Source organism: Heterocephalus glaber, unplaced genomic scaffold, assembly GCF_053883595.1.
Source record: "Heterocephalus glaber isolate CG9 unplaced genomic scaffold, H.glaber_assembly_v1.0 deba00001479, whole genome shotgun sequence".
NCBI lineage: Eukaryota > Metazoa > Chordata > Mammalia > Rodentia > Bathyergidae > Heterocephalus > Heterocephalus glaber.
In genome coordinates, this window is record NW_028258316.1 from 3332706 (window position 1) to 3348234 (window position 15529).

General features: G+C 54.5%; 1 protein-coding gene across 1 annotated transcript; it reads left to right on the plus strand.

Moving 5' to 3' along the window:
- The first annotated feature begins 8757 nt into the window (after window positions 1-8757).
- Window positions 8758-15145, plus strand: Gbgt1 (globoside alpha-1,3-N-acetylgalactosaminyltransferase 1 (FORS blood group)). The gene is given in 7 exon segments (XM_021261798.2): window positions 8758-9035; window positions 12447-12497; window positions 12577-12612; window positions 13100-13191; window positions 13194-13233; window positions 13980-14415; window positions 14417-15145. Coding segments are annotated over 7 exon segments (1032 nt in total). The 5' UTR covers window positions 8758-8907; the 3' UTR covers window positions 14666-15145.
- The last annotated feature ends 384 nt before the right edge of the window (window positions 15146-15529 follow it).

Genomic DNA, 15529 nt, shown 5'->3' on the forward strand with positions numbered 1-15529 from the left:
TACTCATGACATAATTTTATGATCAAACTATAGCATTCCAGCAAAAATCTTCTTGGGCCTCCTTAATTTCCCTAAGGGCTCTCTAATCCGGATATTTAAGTCATTCCCCTAGGAAACCTCCCTCCTGTGACCTTTGTCCATTGTCTCTTCTGTGACTGTCACGTGGCCTGACCCGGCCTGGTGTCCCTTGTTGGTGGCCTTTCCTGTCCTCCAGGCAGGCGGCCCTCACTCTTTCCTCAACTCCCACACCCCTGTTTCTTTGGTAATCAGTGTCTTGATTCTTCCTCCCTCTCCATGTCCATAAGCCAGGTCTCCTTCCATGCCGCCACGAGGGTGGCCTTTTGTCCCTGTTTCACACAAGAAGACACTCAAGTGTAGCAGGCCCAGAGTCCTGGTGAAGTCACTCAGGCAGCAGGGAGCCTTGGCAGATCTGGGTCCCTGGAAGCAGACAAAGACTCAGTAACAAGTCATTTGTTGCCAGTGATCCTGGAAAGCCAGACTGGGGCTATGGGAAGGTGAAGCAGGAGGAGACCGGTGAGGGACCTGGATGAGCAGTTCCTGGGGTGGACACTGGGCTCAGCCCCTCTGGAGTCCTCAACCCACCTGAATGAGCTCTGTCCTCACAGGTGGAGGTCATCCCCAGGGCACTAACACTGTTACACTCAGGGTGCCCCTGCTGGCTTGCAGGCTAGGAAGCACCGAGGCTACCTGCAACAGCCTCCAGAGAGGAGGGATGGAGGTGTCCCAGGGGGCTCCGATACTTAACAGCCTCCTCAAGCTGCAGCTGGACCCAAAGAGGAACCAAAGAGGTTCACTCCAGGTCTCCCAAATCCAAGACCAGGATCCTTTGCACAACTTCGTTTGCCACTCTCTCTTCTGAAAGCAGCAGCTCCCGTCTGCTTAGCCCTCCGGCTTGCAGCCTGTTCTACAGGTAGAAGATTCCATCCTGCCTGGGAGGAGGTGGCCATGCTGCGGTCTGCTGTGCACAAACGAGGAACTCAAAGCACAGTCAAGGGAGACATCTCCAAAGTTGCTCAGCTAGGGAGTGGCGTGGCTGTGGTTCCCACCCAGCTCGGTCTCCTGAGACACAGGCCTTGGAGGAGATGCTGCAGAAGCTTTGAACATCCAAAACCCTGCACAGCCAGGGGTGACCTCCCCTCTGCGACCCAGTTCTGCCAAGAGGATATCTGGCATCTGAGAGGTAACCCTGGAGCCTGGCCAAGCTCAGGCCTCCTGGCTGGGTGGAGTCACAGCCTGGCACTGCCACCCTGAGGACCAGGGTGGCCTCATCCACCAGCTGTCATCAGTATGCACTAGGGACTTGAGGGATTTTATGGCTGTGTCTAGATGTCCCTCCGAAGCCTTATGTGCTCATACGTGGTGCTTTTTGGAGGTAGGTGGATCTAGGGTATGTGATACTGGGATTAAGAATGTGTGATAACTAATTGGGTTTAGTATAATTCTGGATAATGGAAGCCCTGCCCTAGGTGTGGTTGGCACCAATCAATAGACTTATAGCCTGGATGGGGATATAAGGGAGAGGAGGAAGGAAGGCTTGCTGCTGCTGCTGCTGCTGCTGCTGCTGCTTCTGCTTGGTGTTTGCTGCCTTCTGCCTGCTCTGGCATAAATTGTTTCTCCTCTGTGATGCCCCTCTCCCATGCTGCCCTGCCTTGGAGCCAGCTGGCTATGGACTAAAACCTCTACACACTGTGAGCTGAAATAAACCCTTCCTCCTTTAACTTGTGGGTGTCAGGTATTGTGTCTCAGCTAGTGTAAAGTAACTAAGACAAGGGAAAATCACAATTCATCTGCATAGGAGCCTCTGAGGCCAAACTACAGCTCACTTTGCTCTGAGGGGGAATGGGAGGTGCCAGGGTCCCTCCTGGCCAGTTAGTAGTAGCAAGTGCTGGGGTTTAAGCCAGGTTCCCCTGTCCCAAAGCCTCAAGTGCCCCTCTCTCCCTGAGCGTCCACTTCCCAGGAATTTATGGGTGCTGAGTGAAGATGTTTGAGGCCCAGAGCCACCTGCGCAGGGATCCAGACTACCTCATCCCCTACCCTTTACCGTGTTGGACACACCTGGCCAGTGCCACCTGTCCCATCACCGTCCCTGGCATTTATTTTGCCTGGCCTGTCTCCTTCAGGAGCATGCTTCATGTCTGACAGTGCACACACACACACACACACACACACACACACACACACACACATACACACACACCAGCCAGTCCCACTAATCCAGTTCATGGTTCACCAAGGGGTGTTGACGGAAGTGTGGGGGCTCTGACACCCACATTTAAATCTCTTCAGTGCGTTCCCTCTACCAAGGACACCAGATCCCCTGCTGGTCACTGGAGGCATCCCACACAGGGGTCTTAGGCAGAGACAACCAGCCTGGCACAGCAGCCCCTTGCTCACAACTCTAATCCTCCCCTGGTTCCTAGAAGTAGCAGACAAACGGAGCCAAAGAGGTAGACGCTGGAGTCTTGTTGCCAAGTCTGTGTCCAGCCAGAGTCCAGGTACCCTCTTACTGGGAAGTGAGGATCCATGCTCTCGGCTACCCAAGGGATTTCTAATTTCAGTGTCCTGATCTAAGTGTGGTAGGTGAGAGATTGTCAGTGTGCAACCATGGTGGTGTAGAGGATGAATGATTACTCAGAGATAAGATTTAGTTCAATCATCAAGAGGGCCCAGAGGGGCAATCTCAACCGAGAGCACCCAGCATTAGGGAGACTCCCTGGAGAAGCCTTGAAGCCATGAACTCTCCAGCTTTTATTTAGAATATCAGTGTAAGTGAAAAAAGCAGAGGAAAAGCAGTTTGGGCAAGGAGCTGTCTCAAGGTTAGGCGGTTTTTCTTGGGAAAAGCGGAAGGACAACAGCCAGACAATAGGCCTCACTAATCTAAGTTTATCGTGAACCATTCAATTCTCACAAAGCCTGTGTGCTTTTGCCCCACAGTTTAACCATTCACTCCTCAAACAAGTCCCCCATGAGAGATGAGATCAAATTTCATTGTCTCATTTCCTTGGTGATCCTGCTACACCCTTCTCTGGGCAGCCCTGGGGTCAAGATCGACAGCTGGTCCTCTCCCAGGTGTCAAGGGCTCAGGTCCCAGTCCCTCCTCTGCCAGATATCAGCAGGCCACTCTCTGCTCAAGAGCTTCAATTTGCTAGCCAGGGCCACAGTGCACTCTGTTTGACTCCTGGCCAGACTTTGGCTATGTGGGACAATGGGCATCAACAAAGAATGACTGAGTCCTGGATCCTGCTGGGTTCTGGATGGGCCAAGTATGGGGGCTGTGAACCCACAGGGCCTCCTGAATGACCAGCCCAAAGAGAAACAGGGTGCAGGGACCACAGAGTGGGGCTGTCCCACATCCCCCCAAGCTTGTCATTCTTACAGCTCTCTTTGGGGGAACAGTTATAGGGCTCTGATGATATTTGTCACAGAACCCCAGTGTGTCAAACAGAATAGAGCTGCTTGGGGTGTAGCTGGGATGAAACCTGGGCGCTCAACTTCAAATGCATCCCAGGGACCCCCGCCTCACCAGACCTCAAAGAGCCATAGCTCAACCAGCACTGAAGACATCCATGGCTTCCATTCATGGCAGAGAAACTGAGATTTGTTGGAAATGAGCCCCTAGACTCAAGTTGTTGGTGCAGATAATAAAGCAGTTAGACATTAAGAAATCTTGACAAGGCATTTTACTTCTACAGAAGGGTGCAAGCATGAGATAGCAGCCATGCAGGACAAAGGCAGGCTGCCCCTTTTATCCCTAAGGCAGGAGAAACAGCTGACCTTTAGATTCCTCAGCTGAATTCAAAGGTTTACCATCTATCACGGTTGACTAACTTCAGTGGCATGAGGGGATCGGGTTGTTTCATTACTAAATAAGTTAGAGAGGGGGTGTGTGGTCTGGAATGCAAAGTCCTTGGTTCTTTACCTTGGAAACTGGCTGTATTCTGGGAAAAGTACATAGTCACCATTTCTTGGAGCTCAGACTATTAACAGGGCTGAGGTGGGTAGTGAGCAGATGGCCAGGTCATTTAAACCCAAAATGGAGTTGCTTTGGCCTTGTGCTTTGACACAGAGGACAAAGCCCATCTCTCACAGGTTGTATCCAACATCACTCAGCAAGTCAGGCTTTTCAAACCCTAGGCACATGGGCTGAAACTCAGGGTCTGTCATTGCTGCCCACATTCAGGGGCAAAAATCAAGTCTGGGCCTCAACTGAGATCCGCAGAGATGTCTGCTTGTGACCCAGGAGGACACTAGCTCTTGCTCCAAACAAATCTCTCCCAAGGTAAGGAAAGTGAGGTCCTCATGGTGAGCTACAGGGCCCACCTCCATCCTGCCAAGGCCCCTGTGCCCCAGCTCTGTGGCTGCAGTAAACTATTCTCCTTTGTAACATGGCAAGTTGCTTCTCTGCCCTTGTGGTTTTTCAACAAGCATGATGAAACCCTGATAAAACTACAAACACAGAATGCTTTCACAAGATAATGGAACTGTTAGCAAGAAAACAATCTAAATAAACTTTCTTTTCACTTGCTCTTCGTTGACTTAAAAGACCACTAATTTTGGAGCTCACATACCTGGATAATACAGTCTTAGTTTCCCACCAGCGTGGCTGGAGATACACATCTGATCCACAGGGTGCAGGATAATAGTTGCCTAGGTTACTGGCCATCTTTGCCAAAAAGATCAACTCTGCACTTGGGCCTGCAGATGCCTGATGGGAGAACAGAATGAGATGAAAACCCTTGGTGTCTCTGTCTTCGTCTTATGTTGCTCTCCTTTGGGTGAGAGTCCACACAGCTGTGGTGAGAGTCTACCAAGCTCTGCATGCAGGCATGTCAATGCACATTTGAGCTCGTGGTGGCTTTCTTCTACCCCACTCTTGTGCTTTTTCCAGCAGCTGCAATAGCTGAATACCTGAACTCGTGACTTACATAAGGATCAGACAATCAGACACATAAGCTAAGTTTTGTACTGGATCATGCCACAGGTGAGATGACCACTATCTCACAGATGAAGAAACAGCTTTTGCAATCATGCCCTTTGGCAGTAGAATATTGGACTTTAGCTGACCTTAGCTAATTGGTAAGAACCTGGCTTTCCCTTTGTTCTGGGAGCAGCCTGATCCACTTCTCTTGATCAGTGCTGGCTCCCTTCAGCTGAAACCCTCAATTAAAGTCTTGCCTATGTGTGCACTTATAGTACTTGCCCCTCCTTTGTGTCACATCTAAATCCAAAGATCCTGTCCAGTAACACATCCATGAACCCAAGCCTCAGCTGTCCAGGGTTGCCAGTGGGAAAACAAACTCAGAGGATCAAGAGCAACTTCATTATGGAACCAAGGGATGGATCTCCTCATGTGTTCATTTTACAATGAAAAACCGGGACAAGCAGGTGACAGCCACATGGGGATATTGGATAGCATGACTGTTCACACCAAGTGTCACAGTCAGCCTTCCACTACTGTAACAAAGACCTGAGATAATCAACTAATAAACAGGAAAGGTTTATTCAGGGTCACACTTTAGGAGGTTTCAGTCCATGGCTGAGTAGCCCCTTTGCTTTGGGGCCTGTGGCCGGGCAGCACATCGTGGCGGGGCTCATGGTAGAGGAAGCCTTTTCACCTCATGGATGGATGCAAAAGAGACATGGGGAGTAGAAGGAGCTGTGGTCCTGCAGTCCCTTTGATGGGACGATGGAACACCCCCAACGACCAGAAGACCTGCCCAGGTCCACCTCGACACGTTTCCACCACCTCCCAATAGCATCACACCCGGGAGCACGCTTTTGACACATGGGCTTCTGGGGCCATTTCTCCAAACCATGGTGCCACAGAACCCACATCCCCTCCACCACAGCTCTCCTCCAGTTGTCTCTGGGCTGCTGGACTTGAATTTGTGCACAGCCTTCCCATCCAGCAACTTCTCCCAGCTGAGCTGGGGCCACATACCTATGACCTGCACTGCCATATTAAGCCCCTGCTGGACTCAGCTCCCTGTGATGGGGCCCTTGTGCATTCACTGCTGAATTAATTCCCAAATCCCCAGAGCAGAGCCTGGCACACAGTAGGCACTTCATGCTTATTGAATAAATGGATCCACAACCGGAAACAGGGGCCTTGATCTAGGCCTTGGCTTCGGTGGTCTGCCTGCTCCTCAAAAGATATTTAAGACCAAAAAAGAGGTATTTAAAAGGTATACACGCATATTCATGCATACACACACATGCAGAGAGAGAGACAGAAACAGAGAGAGAAGTGGTAAACAAGCCCTGAAACATCTCCCCATGGCCCCTTCTCCTGTGCTTGGATTACTTTGTTCTTTTTGGTCCTCCTGCTGGCTCCCTTGAACACTCGGGTCTCTAGCCAAGTCCCTAGTTCAATCCAGTTCTGCGCTCAAGATGTCCACATACACCTCCTGCCCTTTGTTCTCTCCCAGTGTTGGTTGTTATATTTTTAAGTCACGGGGTTCGTTTCATCGCCCCTCACCTTTTCACCAGCCCCCGCCAGGCCAGCACAGTCATTAGGCCAAGGTCTCCTTCTGGACACAAGGGGGAGGGAGAGTGCTCGTGGAATCGGGAGAGGACTTTGGCCAGTAGGCAGCACGTCCAGGTGCATGCCGTCTTGGACCTCTTTAAGAACAGTTGCCAGGGTCCCAAAACCCAGAGAGGAAAATGAACCAGGAGTTGCCACACCAGGGCCCTGTTTGCAGTGAAAAATCGGAAGCATTGGCCATTCAGCCAGCACTCGCCAGCTGCTGGGCCTGGCACCTGCAGACTGAGAAAACAGGCCCTGCCCTACAGGAACCTGTGGTCCTCAGGGAGACCAGGGCACAGGTGGCCACATCTCTGAGGCACCTGGGAGGCTGTGCCCAGGTGCCAGGAAATCTGATTTGTGACTCCAAGGAGTACTGTTACCCTGAGCAAACCCACACCCTCCGGCAACCCGTTGTTGTGCTTATCTTAGTCTCTGGCTGGTTTCTCCCCTCCCTCTCCCTGTGTGCCCTTAGGGCCTCTCCTGTCACTGACTCCCCCATGCATCTGCTAGAGGCCCCTGCCAGAGACACTGCACCCTTCTGTTTGGCAGACCTCTGGCGAGATGTCAGAGGGTCCCTCCTGCACCCACAGGTGCTAGGAGTCAACAGGAGCAGCTCTTCCTGGGCCAGCTGCAGGAGGGAAGCAAGGCCAGCCTGGATTGACAGGAGGAATGGAGGCTCAGGAGATTCTGGGAGCCATTTGCTCTTGGCCCCCTTGCCAGGAGCAGAATCAGAAGGAAAATCAACCCTAAACCAATAGGGGTCACGAGGTTCGCTGGTTTTCCATTCCTGTGACTGCATGAACAATCTTCTAAACACAGCAACGGTTCTCTGCCAGATGGGAGTCCCATTTTTCTGCCTAAACTCCACCCAGTTCCCCGCATCTGCATCCACTCTTCTTGCCAGCCAGCTGGACATCGCACACCAGGCAGTCCAGAGGTGTGCCACTTGGTCCCAGCCTTCTGGGTTTGGACCCTGGGTTAGGGCGGACAGGGCTGGGGTGCTGGGGTGAAAAGTGTAGGTGAGGGCTTAGAGGGCACTGCGCTCCAGGCCCCGGTGGGAAACTGAGGCGGCAGGGGGAGAGAGGGAGCCGGGAGAGACGTCAATGCACCGGGGCCTGACCTGGGTCCTCCTCCGTCCTCACCGCAGGGCTGCCCGGAGCCCTGCGCTGGCCCAGCTGGGCAGCACCAAGCGCGCACAGCCACCCGGCCTCCGCACCCTCACCCGAGGTGTGTGTGTCTCCCCTCGGCTTCAGCCAAGGAGCCCGAGGCTCAGCTGGGGCCTACACTCTTTCCTGCAGGAGGAGTGCTCCTCTGCCACTTCTGCCCCAAGGGGAATCTGGGCCACTCCTCCCCTCACAGGCCCGGGGACACACACAGCTGTGAAGTGCTGGGCTCGGTTCCTGTTGTCCTCCCTAGGAACTGTCTTGGGAATCCCTAAGCCAGGCCACAGTATCCGGTGGGGGGTGGGGGGCTCTGTTGACCTTGTGGATGGAGGGAGGAGCAAGACACCCACAGCAGCTGGGGATTCAGCTCAGTGGTTTCACCACCTGCCTCGCAAGCTCAAGGTTCCAAGTTTGATCCCCAGTACCAATCTTTGGTACCCACAGCAGAGCCCGGAGTCTTCATTACCGGGATGGGCAGGTCCAGGGAAGGGCAGGGCTGCAGGGGTGGGTTCTCCACACTGGAGTAAGAATCCTTTTGCAGTTGATCAGGGGAATTCGGAGAGGCAGGCTTGGAGCCTGACAGCCCAGTGAGGACGCACTGGCCAAGGCCCAAAGCAGCTCCCAGCGATGCCCTGCTGCCAGAGACTGGGGCTGGGCCTGGGGTTGACCCTGCTGGCCAGCACAGGCCTCTGGGCCCTATAGTGAGTTCCCCATGGAGCCCCTCCCTCCTACCCACCCCACACTCCTCCCTGCCCCTGCATGTCAACCCCAGAACCTTGATTCCTGTCCCTGCAGATTTCCAGCTCCCACTAACCTCTTCCGGCTCACCTATCCTGCAGCCCAGCCCTATTAACCAGTCTTAGCTTCTGCATTCTGCTTTGTAGTGGCCTCCCGGCTTTGATTTGCAATTTCCTCTGCCTAGATTATCCTTCAACTCATGCTGATGAAGCACTCCCGCCCCCTCCCAAATTCACACCCTGTGCCTTTCTGGGAAGCTTGGAGCTGTGCCTCACCCCGCCCTTTGTGTGTGCGCCCAGGTGTCAAGGTCACTGTGGCCTGGGAGTGAATGACTGAGGGGTCACCATGCCAGGCCGTGCCCCATCTGCAGGGACTGCAGGAGGCTTGGTTCTCTGAGGCCAGCCAGACCCTGAAGGAAGATGCCCCCAAAATGAACCGTTGGGGGCACTCACTCCAGTTATGCACACCGCGTGGGTGTCAGCCCCTGGAACAGAGCACCCCACAACTGTGTTTCCTTCCAGGGTGTGTGTAGAGAACTGGCTGCCGGCCTCCTATGCCCCCTACTACCTCCCCTGTCCAGAGATCTTGTAAGTATGGGGCCAGGGGGACTGGGGCCCCTGTGGGATGCCCACATCACAAATCGTACAGATTTTAAGATCGCATTGCCCCCAGGTTCCCGGAGATAAATGTGGTAGCATTTAGGTAGTTTATCAGCTGCCGTGAATGTGGTGTGAACGCGCCACTTCGGTCTCAGAGCGTCCTTGCAGCCCTGTCATGGCTGGGCCTTGGACCTGTCACACAGCTGTGGGTCTCCCTTGTTGCACCTGTAAAGTGCGAGGGCAGGGGGACCCCTCCAGGGCCACTGGGGATGTGGAGCCTGATGAGCCCCATCAATGACCTGGTGTTGCCCTAGGGTGCCCTAGGTGGTCAGTAAACAGTAGCTTTTGGCTCAATTTTGTGTTCTATGCGGGTTAGGGGAATAAATTAACATTTGACTAAATAAATAAAATCTGACTCTTTGACAATGAGGAGTGAAAAAAATGGGTTGGGACAACCTCAAGCGGGTATTTGGCAGCATAGCCTTCCGTTTCTGGTGACAGCTAAAGGAAAGAGGAACATCCGGATTTTTAGACTGCTACTGAAGCAGGCACGTTTCATCTTTATAAACACAGTAAGTAAATCAGTATCTTAGTCCATTTCCCGGTTGCTAATAACACAAAAAGACCGGGTACGTCTTAAAGAAGAGCTTTAATTTGACTCACAATTCTGGCCCAGGAACAAGGGGCTGCATCTGATGATGGCTTTCGCGCTGGCAAAGGCCAGAGTTCATCAGGCGCATGCGTGTGTCTGTCTGCTGGTCTCCTCCTCTTTTTCTTCAATCATGGAGGCTCCTCCTCCCTGGGACTGGATCTAACCCTAATCACCCGGAAGCCCCCACCTCTAAACACCATCACAGCTGGACAAGGTGGCCCACACCTCTAACCCCTGCACTTGGGAGTGGTTCCTGAAAAAACTAAACAAACACAGCCGTATCCAGTTTCCACCTTCTCACTACCTCACAGTGGGATCGAACCCAACTGAGTTTTGGAATGAACAAGCCATATTCAAACCATAGCAGGGAGGAGGCTGGAAAACAGAAAAGACAAAAATCTCTCAGGTCTCACCCACGCGTGTTTACATCTGCTCGTTGTCGCTGGTGTGCTGTGCTTTCTGACTGAGTGGTTGTGCATAACGTGGCTCTACCTGCAGAAACGCTGCTTGGTATTGGAAATAGTTGTATCATTCTGTTTCTGCCTTCATAGACTCTTTTCACCCAAACGGGCTGGGGGCCTCAATTCTTGAGCTCTTCTTCCTTTTTCTACCAACAGCTGTTGAGCAGCAAGCTCGTTTCCAGCTTCCTTGGGCTCTGCATGCACCTGTGATGGCTGCAGTCACAGTCACTAACCCTTCTCCACTGTGAAGAGCATTTCATTCTGACGCGTTCACTCACTGGGCCAGAGGTGGACAGGCTCTTGGACCATCTCAAAAGGTGGCTTTCCAGAAGGACAGCAGCACCCCAAATACACACTCATGCACACACCCAGCCTGAGCAGGGCCCGACCAGACCACGCCCATAGCCCCCCTGAAATCAGAAATGAAACCACCCTGCTGAGCCGGACATGGAGGTGCACACCTGTGATCCCAGCACTCAGGAGGCTGAGGCAGGACTGCTGAAGTTTGAGGCCAGTCTGGGCTACACACTGAGTGCAAGACCAGCCTGAACTGCTTAGCAAGACCCCGTCTCAGGAAACCAACCAACCACCCTGCTGATGCCACAGCTACTGCTGGTTTTAATTTCCGATTACTGGCCAGGCCCTCATTTCCATGGCTTCCCACTGGTTGAACTTCCTCTTTGAAGAACTGCTTATTCAGCCATTTTCTCTCTGGTGTGTTTGAGGGTTTGCTATTGTCACATTTCTTTCCTTCTCAGGTGTGTGTGTCTGTGGGTTTTAATGAGTTATCATTTTTTAATAGACGGAAGTGGGAAATTTGTTTGAATTGGTTGTGTCCCTCTTTTCCTTTGGATTTGTCCTTTTACTTTTCATTTTATTGGCTTCAGGAGTTCAGAAATAGGAAGTTCCCTGTGTGCGTGTGTGTTGGGAATGGAGCCCGGAGCCCGGGACCCGACGCACACGGGCAAACACCGTTCCACTGAGCTGCGCCCCCAGCCCTGGCGTTCGTATTCTTGTGTCTGGGCTGGAGCGGTCGGGGTGAAGGAGCTCATCTTAGGGGCAGGGTGGAGGCTGGGCTGCTGCCAACGTAAAAGGCCATTTCCCCTTTTCATTTCCAACCACCTTCCCAGAATCCCATCGCTTTCAGAGAAAAGACTTGAAATAGGTTTGTTTGTAAGAAAGGTGGGCAGTTGTCCAATCTGATTAACCGACTTTGAAGAATTACCCATTCAAGAGTAGAGGCTAATCCTAAAAGGACAGATACTGCACGGCTCCACTGCTACGAGGCACCTGGCCTCTCCAGGTTTCTAGAGGCAGAAGCAGAATGATGGTTACTCCGCCTGGTGAGGGATATTTCCCCACTCAAAAGAGATCACAGACTGAAGAAGATGCGAGAATCGGAGAAGGCCGAAGCCATCCTCATTGGAAAGCCACGGGCAACTGGCAGACAACAGTCACCAGGAAACCGGTCCTTGGGCCGCCTGGTGACGGGCTGTCCACCTCGGGCCTCCTCTGGAGCTGGCTCTGCCACTGTGATGCTTGCTGGAGAGCCCTGGGCAGGTCTTTCCCCTCTCTCGGCCTCTCCAGGCGCTGGCACAGGCTGTGTCCCTCTCACACACCTTATTTAATCCCCAGCCACTGTGGGGTTAGAGATAGTTGCCTGTTTTACAGGTGAAGAGAACTGAGTGTCTCAGTCAGGGTTACACTAGAGAAACAGAACCCGGAAGAGACAGGCAGAGGCGTGGAGTCATCAGGAGAACCTGGCTTGTGTGACAGGACCAGCAGGCAGACTTGAAGCCCCTCGGGCAGACTGGAAGTCACAGACAGGAGCTGACGCTGCAGCCCGCGGACTAAGTTCTCTGTAGAGAAACCCAAGCTCTCTGCTCGAGACCTTCCAACTGATCGGGCCCACGCAGGTTTCCCAGGATAGTCTCCTTTATGTAAAATCACCTGAGAGTACCTACAGATGCCTAGTGTGTTGGAGAAACCTGGTGCTGAGCCCTAGCCTAGGTGACATACAGCCCCAAGGTTAATCCACCTACCCCGGTCCCTGAGGTTCTCAGCCTTCTGCCCAGCGCCTACATCTTACAGAGCAGCCTGGCCGAAGCAGTGTCAGCTTGGAGCCAAGTGGCACAGTGTTTGATCACCACCTTGCACTTGCTCCTCCGTGACCCTGAACACATCAGGCTGTAGGAGCCCCCAGCCCATCCCAGAAAGTGGGTGGAGCTGGGAGGACACCAGTTCCTCCTGCCAGGCACTGACAGCCTTCCTTTGTCTCTGCTACAGCAACATGAAGCTGCGGTACAAGGAGGAGAAGCCCTGGCAGCCCGTGGCACCGTAAGCAGACTGTCACTTCCCCCTTTGTGGCCCACAGGTGGAAGCCGCCTCCCCTCACACTGTCCCTTCTTGGTTGCAGGTCCCAGTACCCTCAGCCCAGGCTGCTGCAGCACAGGTAGGCTTCTCAGAGACCTGGTGGGGACTGGGGAGGGAACTGACAGAGCTCTGATTCATACGAGCGTGGCAGTGCCAAAGTCAGGGTGGCCTTGGTGCCCACAATCAGGGGCCTGGGCTCCAGCTGTCACTAGCCAACTGCTCTGGGTGTTTTCTGCCCCACACAGGAGGCTGGGAGAGCAGGTGGAATTTCACAGTGACATGGGTTGCAGGACTCAGTTCATGCCGGTCACCATCCGGGGTACATGATGTCACACTCACTGCCAACCCCCCGCCTGCCAGAGAATGCAGGACTTCCAGAGATACTCAGTGGCCCTGTGCCAAATCCTTCCCTCCCGCCCCTCCTGGGAGGTAAGCTGCTATCATCCCTGCTCTCCACATGGGAAACTGAAGCCCCGCAGCAGGGTCACAGTGGCGCCCAGTCACACTGGCATCCACGCGAGGCCTCTACACTGCCGTGCCCAGACTCGCGTCTCCCCTGCCACCAGGCCCACGGAGCTCCTGACGCTCACGCCCTGGTTGGCACCCATCATCTCCGAGGGAGCCTTTGACCCGGAGCTGCTGCGGCACATCTACCAGCCGTGAACCTGAGCATCGGCGTGACGGTGTTTGCCGTGGGGAAGTGAGTGGTGGACTAGGCAGGGGCCAGGGAGGGTCTGGCTGAGCTACAGGGGCCCCGGGGCTCTGATCAGGGGCGGACAGATGGAAGGTGCAGAGGAGCGGTAACAGGGAAGGGGTCGGCCCTGGCTGGAAGCAGGGCTAGAAGCTGCCCCGGTGAGGAGCAGCAGATCTTTGACAGGTGACCCCGTCCTGGGGGTGGGGCTGCGTCACCTCTGCTCCAGGCCCCCAGCATCCAGCACCCACCCTCCCTTGATTCCGCCACCTCCTTCGAGCCTATATTCTTCCCCTCGGTCCACAGCGTCCTACCTGTATAATATGGACAAGCTTCTAGGTAGCTTATGGAAACTAAAGCTCATGGGAATCCCCGAGAACACCGCCCGGCGCTTAGTAAGAGCTCCGGAAGCAGCAGTGTGGTTCATGACCTCGAGGATGACCAGGCTGGGCACTGTTGGTCTGCATCTGAAATCTCAGCTACTGAGGCAAGGGGCTCACAGGTTCCAGGCCAACTTGAGTAACTTAGGGAGACTCTGTCTCAAAATAAAAACAAATGAAAAAGGCCTGGGGATGTAGCTCAGTGGAAGAGCAACCTGCACTGCATCCCAGTCCTGGAGAGAGACGGAGGGAGGAGCCTGAGAAGCGGACCCCAGCCTGGCTGCCCCACCCTGTGCCCCGGGCAGGGCCAGCACACAGTGGGGACCAGGCAGTGGCCCCACTGGGTGGCCCCAGATGACAAGGCTATCGTCCCAGGTACACCCAATTCGTCCAGCACTTCCTGGAGTTGGCGGAGGGGTTCTTCATGCTTGGCTACCAGGTGCACTGCTACGTCTTCACCCACAACCCTGCAGCCATCCCCAGGGTCCCGCTGGGCCCTGGCCGGCTCCTTGACATCATCCCCACCAGAGGTCACGCCCACTGGGAGGAGGTCTCCATGCGCCGGATGGAGACCATCAGCCAGCACATCACCAAGAGGGCCCACCGGAAAGTAGACTATCTCTTCTGCCTTGATGTGGACATGGTGTTCCAGAACCCGTGGGGCCCTGAGACCTTGGGGGACCTGGTGGCTGCCATTCACCCAGGCTATTTCACTGTGCCCCGCCAGCAGTTCCCCTATGAGCGCAGGCAGGTTTCTACAGCTTTTGTAGCTGACAACGAGGGGGACTTCTATTATGGTGGGGCAGCCTTCGGGGGGGCGAGTGGCCAATGTGTATGAGTTTACCACAGGCTGCCACATGGCCATCCTGGCAGACAAAGCCAATGGCATCATGGCAGCCTGGCAGGAGGAGAGCCACCTGAATCACCGCCTCATCACCCACAAGCCGTCTAAGGTGCTGTCTCCCGTGTACATCTGGGATGACAGGAAGCCCGTGCCACCCAGCCTGAAGCTGATCCGCTTTTCTACACTGGTCAAGGATACCGGCTGGCTGCGGAGCTGACAGCGGAGCCTGGGCCACTGTGGACAGGAACACAAAGCCCCACAGTCCCCTGCCCCGTCCGCCTCAGGAGGGGACCAGCCCCATCCTGCCTGCCTTTGCCACCAGGAGAGGGGCAGGCATGGGAGGTCCAGCCTGGAAAAGCACCCGAAGGCCTGCTGCTGTCCCCTCTGGGGACACTTTGACTCCCCAGGTGTCCAGCACCAGGGACTCCTTTCCTCTGGTTGTCGGGGCCCTGGGCACTGTGATGCTGCCCAGCCACTGCCTGCCACTCCCTCACTCTGGACCCCAGAGCCGGCCTCTGGAATGCACCCAGCCTAGGCTCCCTAGGGCCCACACTGGAGTCCACGTGCTTCCTTCATAGTAGTGCTTGGGGTGGTTTTCAATAAAGGTGGTGCAGGGCTGGGAACATAGCTCAGCACCGCCGCCACACCTGCCTGGCAAGCACAAGGTCCTGAGTTTGATTTCCTGTACCAAAATAATTAAGTGAATAAATAAAGGTGGTGTAGGCTCCAGGATACAAGCAGCCTGGATCTCCTGCACAGTCAGCCTGGGCGAGGGCGGATGGTTGTTCCAGAAAACCTAGGCTAAAGCTGGCTGCTGCCACAGACGAGAGCTTCTACCCAACTCCTAGCCACAGACCAAAGGTATCACTGGTTCTGCGGAGGGCCTGGGCAGAGCAGGGCGTGAAGACTCCCAGGGCACTGGGCAACACAGCCCGCCGCTGGACGGCCTCCTGGATCAGCCCTTGCGTGCAAAGGGAATGTGGATCTGGGTCCCCTCAGCCCCAGAAGCCATGGGGAGCCAGGCAGAGGCGGGTGTGGCGTGGAGGGTGGGCTTGGCAGCCTGGTGTCAGGCAACAGCATC